This window comes from Cariama cristata, unplaced genomic scaffold (assembly GCF_000690535.1).
Source record: "Cariama cristata isolate BGI_N322 unplaced genomic scaffold, ASM69053v1 scaffold17654, whole genome shotgun sequence".
Classification (NCBI taxonomy): Eukaryota; Metazoa; Chordata; class Aves; order Cariamiformes; family Cariamidae; genus Cariama; species Cariama cristata.
The window spans coordinates 441-13260 of NW_009612534.1; the positions used below are offsets into that span (position 1 = coordinate 441).

Sequence of the window (12820 nt, forward strand, 5' to 3'; positions counted from 1 at the left end):
ACCATCGACCCTCATGGAGGGGATGGATGTTCAGGGCTGAATGCTGGGCTGGGGGGATCGGTCACTATTTCCACGGGCTTGCCAGGCCCTGCCAAGCGAAGGTCCTGCAGTGCCCTTGCCACAGAGGCTTACGTGTAACTGCTGACTGTGAGCAGCCAGCCCCGTTTAGAAAATGACTGCATGAATAAGCACAATAGGGCTGTAACAGGGGAGCAAAGGGGATCCCAGAGACCGGGGAGGGAAGGCGATAGCCGCCGGTGGCTGTGGCTCCCAGCACCGCTCATTCAGCCACTTGTTGTGGGATGTCCACCCAGAAGGTGAGAAACGATGAGAGGCTTACATGGATACCACATGAATATCTAAAAAAAAAAAAATAATCCCTGATACTGTGTTAATGCTATCAGAGTTGGCTGTAATTTCCCTTGTGTTGCACAATTTGAGTTTCTTCTTTTTTTTTTTTAACCCCTACAAATTCTCTCATCATATGCTAGCGGTGACTTTTTGGTGTCCTGGCCTGTGCTCGCTGAACCATGGAACGCAGTGGGATTTTCTCCGTGATCTGTGTTGCAGGCTTTTTCTTCTTTTTTTTTCTTTACAGCAGTTAGGAGATTACCATAGCCTACATATTTATAGAGAATAATATATCTTGATACAACTGATGGAAGACTTTTTTCTTTACTGGAAAAGAGCATTTTGCAGAGTGAGGCAGGCTGGGAGTTACGTTCTTTATAGCTGGCAGAGCATCCATCAGTGCGGGCATGTGTGTGTGTGTGTTTGAAAGAGGACAGAGGATTCGTGTTCACATGTGCACGTCGATACCCTCTGCTAGGGCTGCCTGGAATAACCAGAGAATTGAGAATCCGTTGTAAAAGCAAGAGAAGTGATTTAATTTCTTTGCATCATTGCTGACTGATAAACTGTAACTTTAATCCCAGCGATTAGCATTGCTTTTACAGGATAGTTGTATCAGAGAATGCAGTAAAAATTGTACAAAGCAACTGTAAAAGCCTCTTGTTTTGATGCACTTCCAGCTTGTAAATACAAAACGTTTTCTTCAACTTTCCTGGAAAGAATTTGTGACTATTATCAGGCTATTAAGATACATTATTTTCTTATGAGGAAAGTATTGCCCCAAGCCATGTGGAGGTTATTTATGACTAAGTACATCCATATCTTTGCAGTGTTTTGTGTCCCAGTTACTGATCCATGGTTGAGGTCCATATAAATGCAAATAAAAATAAAGCTTGCAGCCACCGGCGCTGTTCCCCTGTATAGGAAACACAGCCTTACTCAGTAGACTGGAAATGACAGGCGGGCACCAGAGAAAAATCTGGGTTTGGTGTGAATTGCCGATGCCTTTGCTGACATCGCTGGTGATGCGCGGGTGGGGCAGTGGCGAGGTGGGGTGTACCACCTTGCTTTCATCTCGCACATACTGGCTATCCAAAATAAGCACAATTCCTCTGTGCTGGGACAGAAAGGATTTAAACATCAGTCACCACCAGCGAATACGCTACTTTGGCTGTTTGTGTATTAAGTAGAAAAATACTAAAGCCTGTTCTTTGCAGGGTTTGAAATGTATCAGTCAGTTTAAAAACACACCGTCCTCAGATAGATTTGGCCTACGATGATACTATATCCTTCTGCTTGTAGGATAATAACTCTTATTATGCTTGATCATGAAGTTTCTTTTGTTCTCGCGCTAACAAAGCCAAATCGATGCAAGAGTGGCAGAACAGCTTGGGTAGTGGCATCTGTATGACGCATAGCCCTTAGTCATAGAATCATAGAATCATAGAATCATTATGGTTGGAAGAGACCTCAAAGATCATCAAGTCCAACCGTAGTCAGCAGAAAGCTGGTTGGAAGTGGTAGTACCTCTGCGCCTGCAACCGTCATAAAGCTTCTGAAAGCAGATCTTGGGAATCCCTAAGGGAAATAAAACCAACCGACCTCACCGTAAAGAAGGTCTCTGTTTAAAATGACTCTCTAACCTTCCTGTTCTCTAAGTCTTAGAAAAGGATTTCATCAAAGTAGAGAGGAAGAGTCAGAGCAGAAGCAGAAGAGAACCGATGGCTGGCTGGCAGGGAGGGGCAGAGGGAGAGGACTGCCTGGAGGCGGGAGCATCCCAGACTCCATCCAGATGAGGAAATAAATGATGACTCTGAAACATAACACAGGGTTTATCACGACAGGAGCAAAAGGGTATAAAGACCTAAACTGTTTATTTGTATGAGAACATAATGGTCCTTGTCATCAACTTGGTGTTGAAAGGAGTGACTTCCATCTAGAGGATGCAGAAAAAACAGGAGATAAATTTCAGTACTAGTAACAGTTTAATAGAAAAAGATTGAAAAAGAGGAAGAATATGGAAATTAAGACAGGGAAGATACCGTAATAATTTAAATGTAGCATTTGGCAGCAGCATTATTGTTCCTGGAAAAACACACAATGCTAATCAACATCAGATGTATTGTTATTTTAAAATAGACTTTATTTAATGGCAATAAATATAAAGAAATTTTCATATTCAGAAACTAATAGCAAACATTCTTAGAAAAAATACAAAAAATACATTCTTACATTCTGAATTTTATCAACATACACAGAGTCTCAACCAGTGGTGACAGTCTGTAATTTATGGTGCTTGCTAAGGCAACGAAACGGTCACTGGTCCAAATTCACCCTGACTTTAACAGATCTGTACAAAGTACGAGCCTGGCCTACATATCAAGTGTAAAAAACAGTAAAATTGATCCAGAGTTTAAAACAAATGTTAATTTTCCCTTCAAGCAGATCTTTAAATATTATTGAAGTGACCTAGCCTAAAAAAAGAAGTTACAAACACTCCTATGTTGGCAACTGCCCCCCCAGCATTTTGTTCTGCTGCCCCCGCAGAGCTCCCTGCGTACAAGCAGAGCACATGCCAGCACTTGGAGGTAGAGGCTACAGAAATCACACTCCTTAAATCAAACTATTAAAATGCAATTCTTGGGCACTCTGTTGGTTTTCCTCTTCTTTCTCTCTCATTCAGAGCTGTGCTGTGAATGGCAAAGGGAACGGAATTCCTGACAGAAGCGGCACAGGTACATTGGCAAGGAGCGTGGCCCTTCAGAACCAAATCGCTAGAGCAAGAAGTTGATGTGGACTAAGCGATGCCCACGCAGGACTCGCTGCTCTCTTCAGCCTAGCTCTGGTTTTCGCTCTCTGGACTAAGAGTCTGTCAGAGACCATTAAGTGCATATTCAAAACCTGCCTTCTGGTTCAGTTTAAACCAAGAGGAATCCGGTCCAGGCGCCCCGCGACCAGTCTGTGATGGGATGCACAGCCCAGAAAGTGGGGACAAGTGGAAGACTAGTTTCAAAAGCACGCTCTTGATCTGAACAAAAATGGTGATGTGATGCAGAAACACATCCAAAGCTCATGAGGATTTTATTAGGGGAGGTGCGCAAGTCATAGATACATGTGCTTGGCTGATGTAGTGTGTTTTTTTAAATCACTATTTTAAAGACAGGACTATATACTCCCGATGACACTGAGGGGCAACTCCCCTTTAGGAAATGCTGCCATCTGATGCAGAAAGGGGAACGGAGAGAGGCCCCAGGAACCAGACCAGGAGCAGAAGGCCAGGCACTCCCAAAAATCAGCCTTAAGCTCTGCCACTGCTCCCAGCGTGACCCCAGGCAAGGCACTCAATTCCTTTGTTTCCTACTCTCTTTACCTCTCAGAGGGCAATAAATGCTTCCTTAAGACCAAATAATTACCTGAAATGGTCCATTTCGTGCTGCATTTTTTTTTCCTTTATCACAGGATGCCTCCTTGCCTGCCCCAGCCCTCCAAGACCACCCCTGGGAAGGTGTTTAAGGCTCAGAGGTGCTGTGACAGCTGAGGGGGTATGAAAATGGGGATGAAAATGGGGATGAAAATGGCATCTCTCAGCTGAACCCAACTGCAGACAGGGAAGGGCCAGCTCAAAGTTAAAATTAAAAGCTCCAAGTCTGAAAGGAGCTGACTGGCCTTTCTAACCAAACTCATTTTGCACAGGGAAATCCTGAGTACTTCACTAAAATTGTTCCATGAAAGTTTTTTTGGACAAAACTGTTTTAAACAGAAGCCTGGTATACTATGCAGTGACAGGACCAGAGGCCATGGGCACAAACAGAAACCCAGGAGGGTCCCTCTGAACATCAGGAAACATTTTTTCACTGTGAGGGTGACCGAGCACCGGCACAGGATGCCCAGGGAGGCTGTGGAGTCTCCATCCTTGGAGATACTGAAAAATTGCCTGGACACAGTCCTGGGCAACCGGCTCTGAGTGGCCCTGCTTGAGCAGGGTGGTTGGACCAGATGATCGACAGAGGTCCCTGCCAACCGCAACCATCCTGTGATCTGGGGAAAAGTTCAAACCAGAATTGAGGTGATATATTTTGATGAGAAATTCTGTCTTGTTTAGAAACTTCTGAGTGTTTGTCCATCTGCCCAATTTATATCTGCTTCCTGGTAAATTAAACACTTGTCACGGTTCTGACGAGACCAAAACAAATGGCAAAGGGTAGAATTCCCCAGGCAAATAAGCAGCGGTTCCATCGCTGCTCTGGTTGACTGTCATTTATCGTTACAGTCGACCTTGGTTTTCTGTCCTGTGTCTTTTTGTGGTGGCTACACAAAATTTTCTGGGCATTATAATAAGTAAGCTTCAGTCCTTCAATGACAGAAATGCAAGTGGTTCTCTGGAACCTGTGCGTTTCTTTCTTTCATCTTTCGTTGGCTTTTGAACCAAGCTTTCCTCTCATGTTCTTCCATGCAATCGTGCAAAGTCTTGCTGAGTGAAAGCTTGTGTATCACAACTGCTGAAAGGACTCCCCTCCTGTGCTGCCTCTCCTGGTTTAAATGTTGATGTTTCAAAGGATGGGCTTGAGGTACACAGCAGTCAGTATTTGGAAGTTTTGCTACAAAATTCAGACATTTGATTCCTTCTGATTATTAATGGGATAAAACACATCTTATAAATGCTACTCAGTTTCTGCAAATGACTTCTTAATATGTAAAAAGCTATATGAACAATCTGCCTAAAAATTCTGCGTATCTATTACATTTAAGACGAGTACAAAACTACAAACGCAACAGTAATCATCTAGTTTACAAAGTACAGGCATAGTTTTGCTTTGTTAACAAAATTTTGGTTTTCAGACTTTGTAGAAAGTGGTCCACTAAAACCATGAAAAGAGAAGGCAAGTTAATAATCTGGAACATCACTGCTGCAGACACAAAGTGGAGCTCTACACATACATGTTTCATCTGTAATTCCCTAACGCCCAGTTTGCAACTGGAGCCAAAATAGCCAGGCAGGTCTGCAGCCTAATTTGAAGATGACTGATGGCTCTAGCACGTGCATCCACACCTCTAACATCCTTCCTAGTTATTTAAAGCTTCCTAACATGGTTAGGGCATTTTAAACGGTTTACTGCGATCTCCAGTTTCAATAGATTCATAGTCTTGTCAGAATTCACTTTGTCACGCAATGTTGTATCATAACAGGTCCAGCTGCACATTCTTCCTGTGTCCAAATCTACCTGGGAAGAGCACGGTGCCTCTGGTGTGGGTGAAATGCAAAAGACAGCCCTACACAAACATTGATTCAGTATGTGAAAAGACTTTTAACACTCATTACTGTTACAGGTAGGAGACCTTCCAGGCTATGGTCATTCAGAGCAGAATGGGCAAGTGAACTAATGAAAGTACATTGACTGGGGAAAGATAAAATGCCTGAGTTTTCTACTCACTCCGAGTGCTGTAAAGTCAGTTTGTATGCATTGATTTCAAAGGCAATTCTCTTGTTTACACAGAGATTGATGAACAGGATGGGCTCACCGTCCTGCTGCTTCTTGTGATCCAAGTCCATGATTAATTGAAATATCTTGTTATCCATTTAAGTCTCAGTATGCATAGCTAATTCAGTGTAGCACACAACAGCGCTTAGTACATCAATTCCAATGGCTTAACAACGTGATTTTGCATTGTATTTTCCTTCTCTTTCCTTCATGTTTTGGCTTTCCCTCTTCATTTTATAGTTGGGGGTTGCATTAGCAAGTCATCAAAACCCCTTCAGAAGCTGTGATGGTATTCTTATAACAAATCATTCTTGTTCTTAACGTTTTATTCAAGTTAAACAAGAGATGTAAAAGCCGATGCCTAAATAAAGTGGAAAGCACTCTATGTATTTGAGAATTAATCTGCATTGTCTTAAGATGATAATTTTTATCTTTGCATGTTAAAAAAATATGTCCTACCAAAGCTGTTAAAAAAATTGGTAACTCTTATCCGAGTCGCAGTGGTTGCATTTGTCCAAAGGAAACAGGTAGATGAGCAGGTAACAGCTGCAAGAAACAATGTTTAGTAAAGGAAATTCATCCAAAGCATTTGATTAGCTACTGGTAATATCTGGGTAGGTATTACTTGGCTAAATACTGTTATTCCATATAAAAAAGTACTTATTCAGCTTTAGGTCGGAAAGTGCTGTCTACTCCTTTGATAATTTTGTCGGCTATTTTCCCCATGTTTTTTTTCACAACTTTGAGATCATTCTCATGCAAGAGTTTCTGTGTTAGGTACTTCTCTCGTTTGACCATGCTCTTGGTCTTTTGTGATACATCCGGAATTACGTACGAAATAATAAACTTCACGAAGTATATGACATGCTGGGGAAGGTCAAAATGAAAAAATGTCAGTCAGGCTGAACAGGACATTATTATTATTATAAATGAAATGTCACATTATCTCTTAAGACTCTGAGCTGGTTCTGTGCCAGTATCTATCGTGGTGGAACAGTGTTTTAAAAAGCAGACATGACTAATGAATAGAATAACTGTCTGATAAACAAGAATTTCTGATTTTCTAATCCTGATTTTAACAAGGACTTCTCTGCCGCATTTGGAGGAACTCTGGTACCCTGTGCTTCCCCCCTGTGTGGAAACACTGGTTATTTAATTCAAAATTGATTTAGGTTTGTTCACATGGCTCTGGGACAATGGACTTCTCTCTGCTACGGGAACTCTGATCTAACCAGTTGCATGTTTCTGATGACTTCAGTAGTCCCTGAATCAGGTCCTAAGTACATTTTATCATGAAATAATACCTAATATTCCTCTCCCTTCATCTTAGACTGACTCCCATCTTTTGCAAGCCCAGATTGTAGCTGCAGAGGAAGGAGCAATTGCTTTTTGATGCTCATCTAGAGACTCACCTCTTGCAGTGACCGTCTTTATAGACTTTGCTCCACTCGTGCACACGTGTTGTGTACATGTATTCATAAGCCTGTATGCAAACCTCCTCTAAGTACAGGTAAAAATATTTTTGGTGTGGCTGTCCCTTCTATTTCTGATACTAAATATAATTTTACAGTTCTCAAAAAAAGAAACTGCAAACAGCTGGGGCAATCCTCAGCTGATGTCATGACTTCAGAGACTTCTTTTTCTAATGGTGCTACACCTAATTTACATCTCCCAAGCTCTTGCCCATGCTAGCACACATCACCAACTCTGATAGCTGTGCCTGGACAGAAATGTCTTTGAAGGTTTTTCTGCATGGAGCGAAGAGAAGTTTAAACAAGTAAAGCTCAAAACCCTGTACCCTTACCTCCATGACAATGATGAAAGCCAGCTTGGCTGCAATGACGTGCCAGTAGTATATGTTATGTTCATATTGGTGCTGGTGCCCAGGAGGGTAGCGGAAATCCCGGTACCTGAAAGCAACGTCGGGAAGTCAGGAACTCATCTCGGGCACCTCTGCAGTATGGCCCTGTGGTCAGAGGATGGAGCAAGGCATGGCCCTGCTCTCTGCAGCCGGGAGCACTCAGCTGCACCCAACCGCAGTGACGCCTAAAATCACCTCTGCGGAAGAAGCTGTATTTGGCTGAAATGTCTTCTTTTTTTTTTTTTTTGCCACTGTATTAAGAATTACTTATAAAACTTTTAAAGTGCTTTTTGGGAAGACTATCAATTATGAGAAAACCAAAATAAAGTCAGAATTTTCTGAGTAGCATGAACTTATGGGGGAATACTTCCACTCAGTTCTGCCACTCAAAAAACACTGGCTTTTACTGTGTTTTAACATTTCTTACTGGATATTGTTAACTGAATTAGACGATTTAGCTATTAAAACATTCCATTTATTTTGGTAATTGGAAAAGGATGCTTATTTGACACTTGCCTGCACGTCATTTGGTTCCCATACCAAGGGGAAAATGGCTTGCTTGCATTCTTGAAGTCTGATATGTTGAAGACAGAAAGTGTACTGTTTATATACCCTTTCATCGTGTGACTGCTGTGACTCCCGTAAGGAGGGACCGAAAAGGACCAGTAATAAACCAGACGAGGAATCATGTCAGATGTAAAAGCAATGATCATAGCCTGCATTTCAGGAAAAGAAGACAAAAAAGCAGAGCAGCGTTTAAGAAATAAGCCTTAATATGCATGGCTTTCTCATATACTTAGTACCTCAAAAGTTACAGTATGAGCTAAAAATAGAAAATACGTGCTTTTCTAGTCAGTGGTTCCTTCTGTAAATGAGCATGTAGTCACTCATGGGCATAAAACAGTCTCTTTCTGGAATGAGCGCTCTGTATGGTTTTTAAATTACGCTAGCTCTGCTGGATGCCTTAAAAAAGTTATACTATTATAATGCACTTTTTTCCTCGTGAGCACGCAGTGGAGGTCAGCAGCCAAACTCATCTTAAAGTGCTCTAAGGTAACCTTCAGCAAACACACTTGCTATCAGGTGTACTTACGAGATGCTTAAAGAAATCCTGCCTGATGAAACTCATGGAAACAATGGGAGAGTCCTTCAGTAATAGAAAATTAAATTTCACCAGGAACCCTGAGGTTTGAGTAAAGGAATTAAATAAATGATATATATAGCTAATCCTTCTCTGACCCTAGAAACATCCCACTCTTTCTGAGGTGCTAGCCAGCCCAAATTCATCTTGGCAGTTGTTGCCTCCTAAGTTTCAGTGTCAGTACATGTGGAAACTGCTCCTGGTGCCAAGATAATTTTTTTAGTAGCAGCTGCATAGTGCTGTTTTACTTATGACGTGACCATTTGTTTTTATCTTGCTCCCAAGAGAGTCCTTGTCCTAGTCAGTCTGCCGGTCACAAACTGGGTAGGAAATTGGATCCGTGGGTTTGTTGTGGGACATCTTTTCTAAACTCATGAACTTCCCAAAACATCCTATTTTGGAGAACACGTTAACTATGTGTAATCCAATCTCCTCCTCTGCTATTGCAAATTCAAAAGGTTTCCCTGTGAGGAAGACTTTCCACTGGCAAGACCTGCAGCTGAGTGCCTAGCAAGAGGCTGCCCGGCCAACTCATGACGACAAGCGTCTCTGGTGCCCAGCGCCTAGGAAGGGGTGATGAGCTGCATGCCAGGGCTGAAAGGGAAGTATTTTGTTCCACGACAGGGGAAAAAACACTTGACAACACGGATGGAAAGAACCAGGGCAGAGAGACGGAGGAGAAAGGTGTGAAGCAGGGATCTAACGGGATCAGGGGGAGGAAGGTTTAGGCAGCGATGCATAAAAGGGGCAGAAAAAAGCCATAGGAAAACCCTGGGACAGAGGAAGGGGAGAAGTTAAGCACTAATGGGCAACAGAGGAGCATAAGAGGTGGTTAATATCTGTACTTTATTCCCCTTCATGCCAGTCTGCAATTCATGCAGTCCGTGTTTCCTTGTTTCCATCAGATGAGGCAAAGCCTGTCCACCTTCTTGCAGCATTCCCAGCAAGACAGCCCCAACCTGAGGAGGTATTTGTTAACGGGCGTAGAAAAAGGGAAGGGGAGAGAGGAGAAAGGGTGAAAAAATCTGCGGACAACTCTTCTACAGTTCCTCAAACCACGCTTTGGTGGCAGTGCTAGCTAAAACAACCACCGTCCCTCCTGCCTCTGCCCTGTGCCGGCTCAGGGGCTCCTGCAGCCGATCCGCTCCTGGCCCTGACCTGGCCGGGAGTCCCCGCCGGATCCATCCCCGCGTCTGGGTCACCCTGTGTCTGTCACCGCGCTGGTGCCAGCACAACACAGGAGACAGCAACAAGGCGAAAAGACAGGGGAGGGAAAGGGCAGGGAGTGGAGAAGGGTGCGAGACCCACCCCACTTCAGGGAGCACCGCTGCCAAATGATGAACGCCATCCTCGCGTCTTACCTTCCGAGTTGGCGTGCTTTGAAGTACCTGAGAAGCTAAGACAAAAGGTGCAGAAACAATACTTGTGAGACTGTGGTCCAAGATCTATATTTGGTTCTCCAGAATATTGTTACAATTGAGTTCAGTTGAGAGAAAGTTAATTTGGCTGATAAGAAAGAAAAGGGAGGCGTCCTAAGACTAAAATAAACTCATTTAACATTTTCAAGGATAAGATTTCTTTTTTGTACTGTACTCTGGCTTAAATCAAATGTAGTTGGCATGCACTTTTAAAAACTGTTTTTAAGCATTACGTGCCAATGTGAAACGAAGTGAAAATTATGTGTTGTTTATATTTACATGCAGAGTAGGTGTTTTTGGCTGACAAGAAATCTATATTACTGTGTCTTGCAGTTATAGGGAGAAGACCGCACTCCTAAATTACTCTGTTTTTAACTGAAGTACAAGCATAGAAAGTTTTAGTTAAATATAATTCCTTTCTGTTCATTAGCTCATCCAGTCAGACCATAAATGAACGAACAGCAACTGAACAGTAAGGCAAAAAAATCCCTTCTCCCTTTGGACCAAACGAGTTTGATGCGGCTTCTTTGTATCATTTAGAGAGATGCTGGAAGATGGTCTTTACACAACTTAATGTTTGCTCTTACTGAATTTTTTTGCAAGGCCCCAGGTCTCTCATCATCCTAAATCTGAACCCTGTCTCACTCTCCGCCGTCTCTCAGAATAATTTCCAGATGTGCTTCAGAGAGCGGCAAGGACAGAAATACAAAAGCTAATCCTACGGTGTCCTCTCAAAGGAAAACCTTTTTTCCCTCCTGAATGATGAGCTGCATTTCAGAGTGTTGCACTGGAGCACTACAAACAAATAGCACATTCTCTGCTTCCCAAGCTTTGCTGCACACGGTTTTCCATTTATACCATAACTAATTAAAACCAGTCTTCAAATCAACAACAGATGCTTTGGTATCATGCAATAGCAAGTCTGGTGCCTGAGCAGCGAGTCTCAAAACTGATAGTTTTGCGCAAAAGTTGCTTGCAAGTTACCAGCAGGTGTTGCGAAGGTAATGCACGAAGGAGAGGACGATACACTACCCAAGGCTAATCAGCTGTAACGTGTCGCACAGAAGAGAAGAAACAGTTTCTGTGTCCTAAGGAAAAATCGAGGCAGGGATGATAAAAGAAAGACTGGTGACCTATACTAGATCCTGGATGTCCAACAAGAAAAAAACATACTTCAAGGAAGAAAACCGCTTCTAGCATTTGCTCTAGTACATGGCTTTATAGCCCACGCTTCATTAGCAAGAAATACTGGTGTCTGAGGTCCCTACAACACCTGCAGCAGGGCCTTTTGATCACGGCAGACTCTGCTGCTGTGCCCCTTGCACGCCAACAGCCCCACGATGTCAGCGGCCGACGCAGCACCGTCACACTGACGTCAATGCTATCTAACATGTCAGACCTCCAAAAAAGGGGAACGCTAAAACCCACGCCTGCAGCTAACACTCACAGGAACATTGGGACTGAGTGCCTGCCAAGGAGGACAGAGAGCAGCACTGAGCTGTAAATACACTTTGCACGCCGAGGACTCCGTGTTTTCAGCGGCGGCGCGAGGGGTGTAGCACGTAAGAAGGAATTTGGAGTGAAGGAGTTGCAAAGCTCAGATTAGCCTCAGGTGGGCTGTGATCGGATAGCAACAGACACCTATTGCTGGGTCATTTGTCTGCAGAAAGCAGGGCATGAACACCTCTCTAACAGAAGCCTACACGTCTGAGTCACCATAAAGTCACCAAAGCCACTTTAACTCTGCCCTGAGTATCATAAGGACTCTGACTAAGGTACTTGTAACAATATTTTAAAGTAATCTTAAGGTGTACATCAACCTTTTTATTTCATAGTGGTATTACAGGATCCAGCTGGATTGACTAGGAGGGACGGTTAGCTTATCCAATAGCATAACATACTTGTTTTTCTTGCAGGGAGCACAAAACTTTTTTGCCTTTTATAAGTTTTCTAGCAGCATAGTTCAAGAGAGGATATTGATGCACAAATAATGTTGCCTCTACTTCTAGCTGTGCTAGATGAAGCTACGCTTCATCTGTGAATTTGTGTTATCTGCTGGGATTTGCATAATTTGCTGGAAGAGTTATCATTAACAATTTTTTGCACAAGCACTAAACCAAAAGAGCCCTAAAGTATCTCTGGTGCGGCCTGACATTTCTAACAACGTGAACATGTGTTACCAAAGTTGCATTGTTTTTTTTAATTTATTATTTTAACACCAGATTTACTGGTAGGCCTTGGATGTTCGCATGCCTATGGAACAGCTGGATTTGTTTGGCTTGCCTCAGCAGAGCAGTGCAAAACAGATGGAGCATATGCTCCAGCTTGTTGTCACTCAGATCCTCTTGTAAATTTTCCATCCTCAGGTTCCCTTTTCTCTTCTGACATTTCTCTGTGCTTAATTCTCTGCCTTTATGTCCTCCTGAGTCTCCTTTCTACATCCTAGCTATGTTTACCACACCTGTTGAATTGCTATAGTGTGAAATAAAGTTCCAAACAAGAATAATAGCCATTTTGGGAGGCCTTTGACTACCTGAAAATACATCTAGTAGCTGAGGCTGACATATAA

The 12820-nt window shown here is 42.9% G+C and overlaps 1 protein-coding gene across 1 annotated transcript in view; it reads right to left on the reverse strand.

Moving 5' to 3' along the window:
• Window positions 1-6491: 6491 nt before the first annotated feature.
• The window catches only part of ANO6 (anoctamin 6), a gene marked incomplete at its 5' end in the record, with an annotated part of 36241 nt that continues 29912 nt past the window's right edge, over window positions 6492-12820 (reverse strand). Inside the window, 3 exons of the mRNA XM_009698694.1 lie at window positions 6492-6698; window positions 7636-7741; window positions 8209-8408. Of these exons, the coding sequence (XP_009696996.1) occupies window positions 6492-6698; window positions 7636-7741; window positions 8209-8408 (513 nt within the window). The remainder of the gene's footprint in view (window positions 6699-7635; window positions 7742-8208; window positions 8409-12820) is intronic.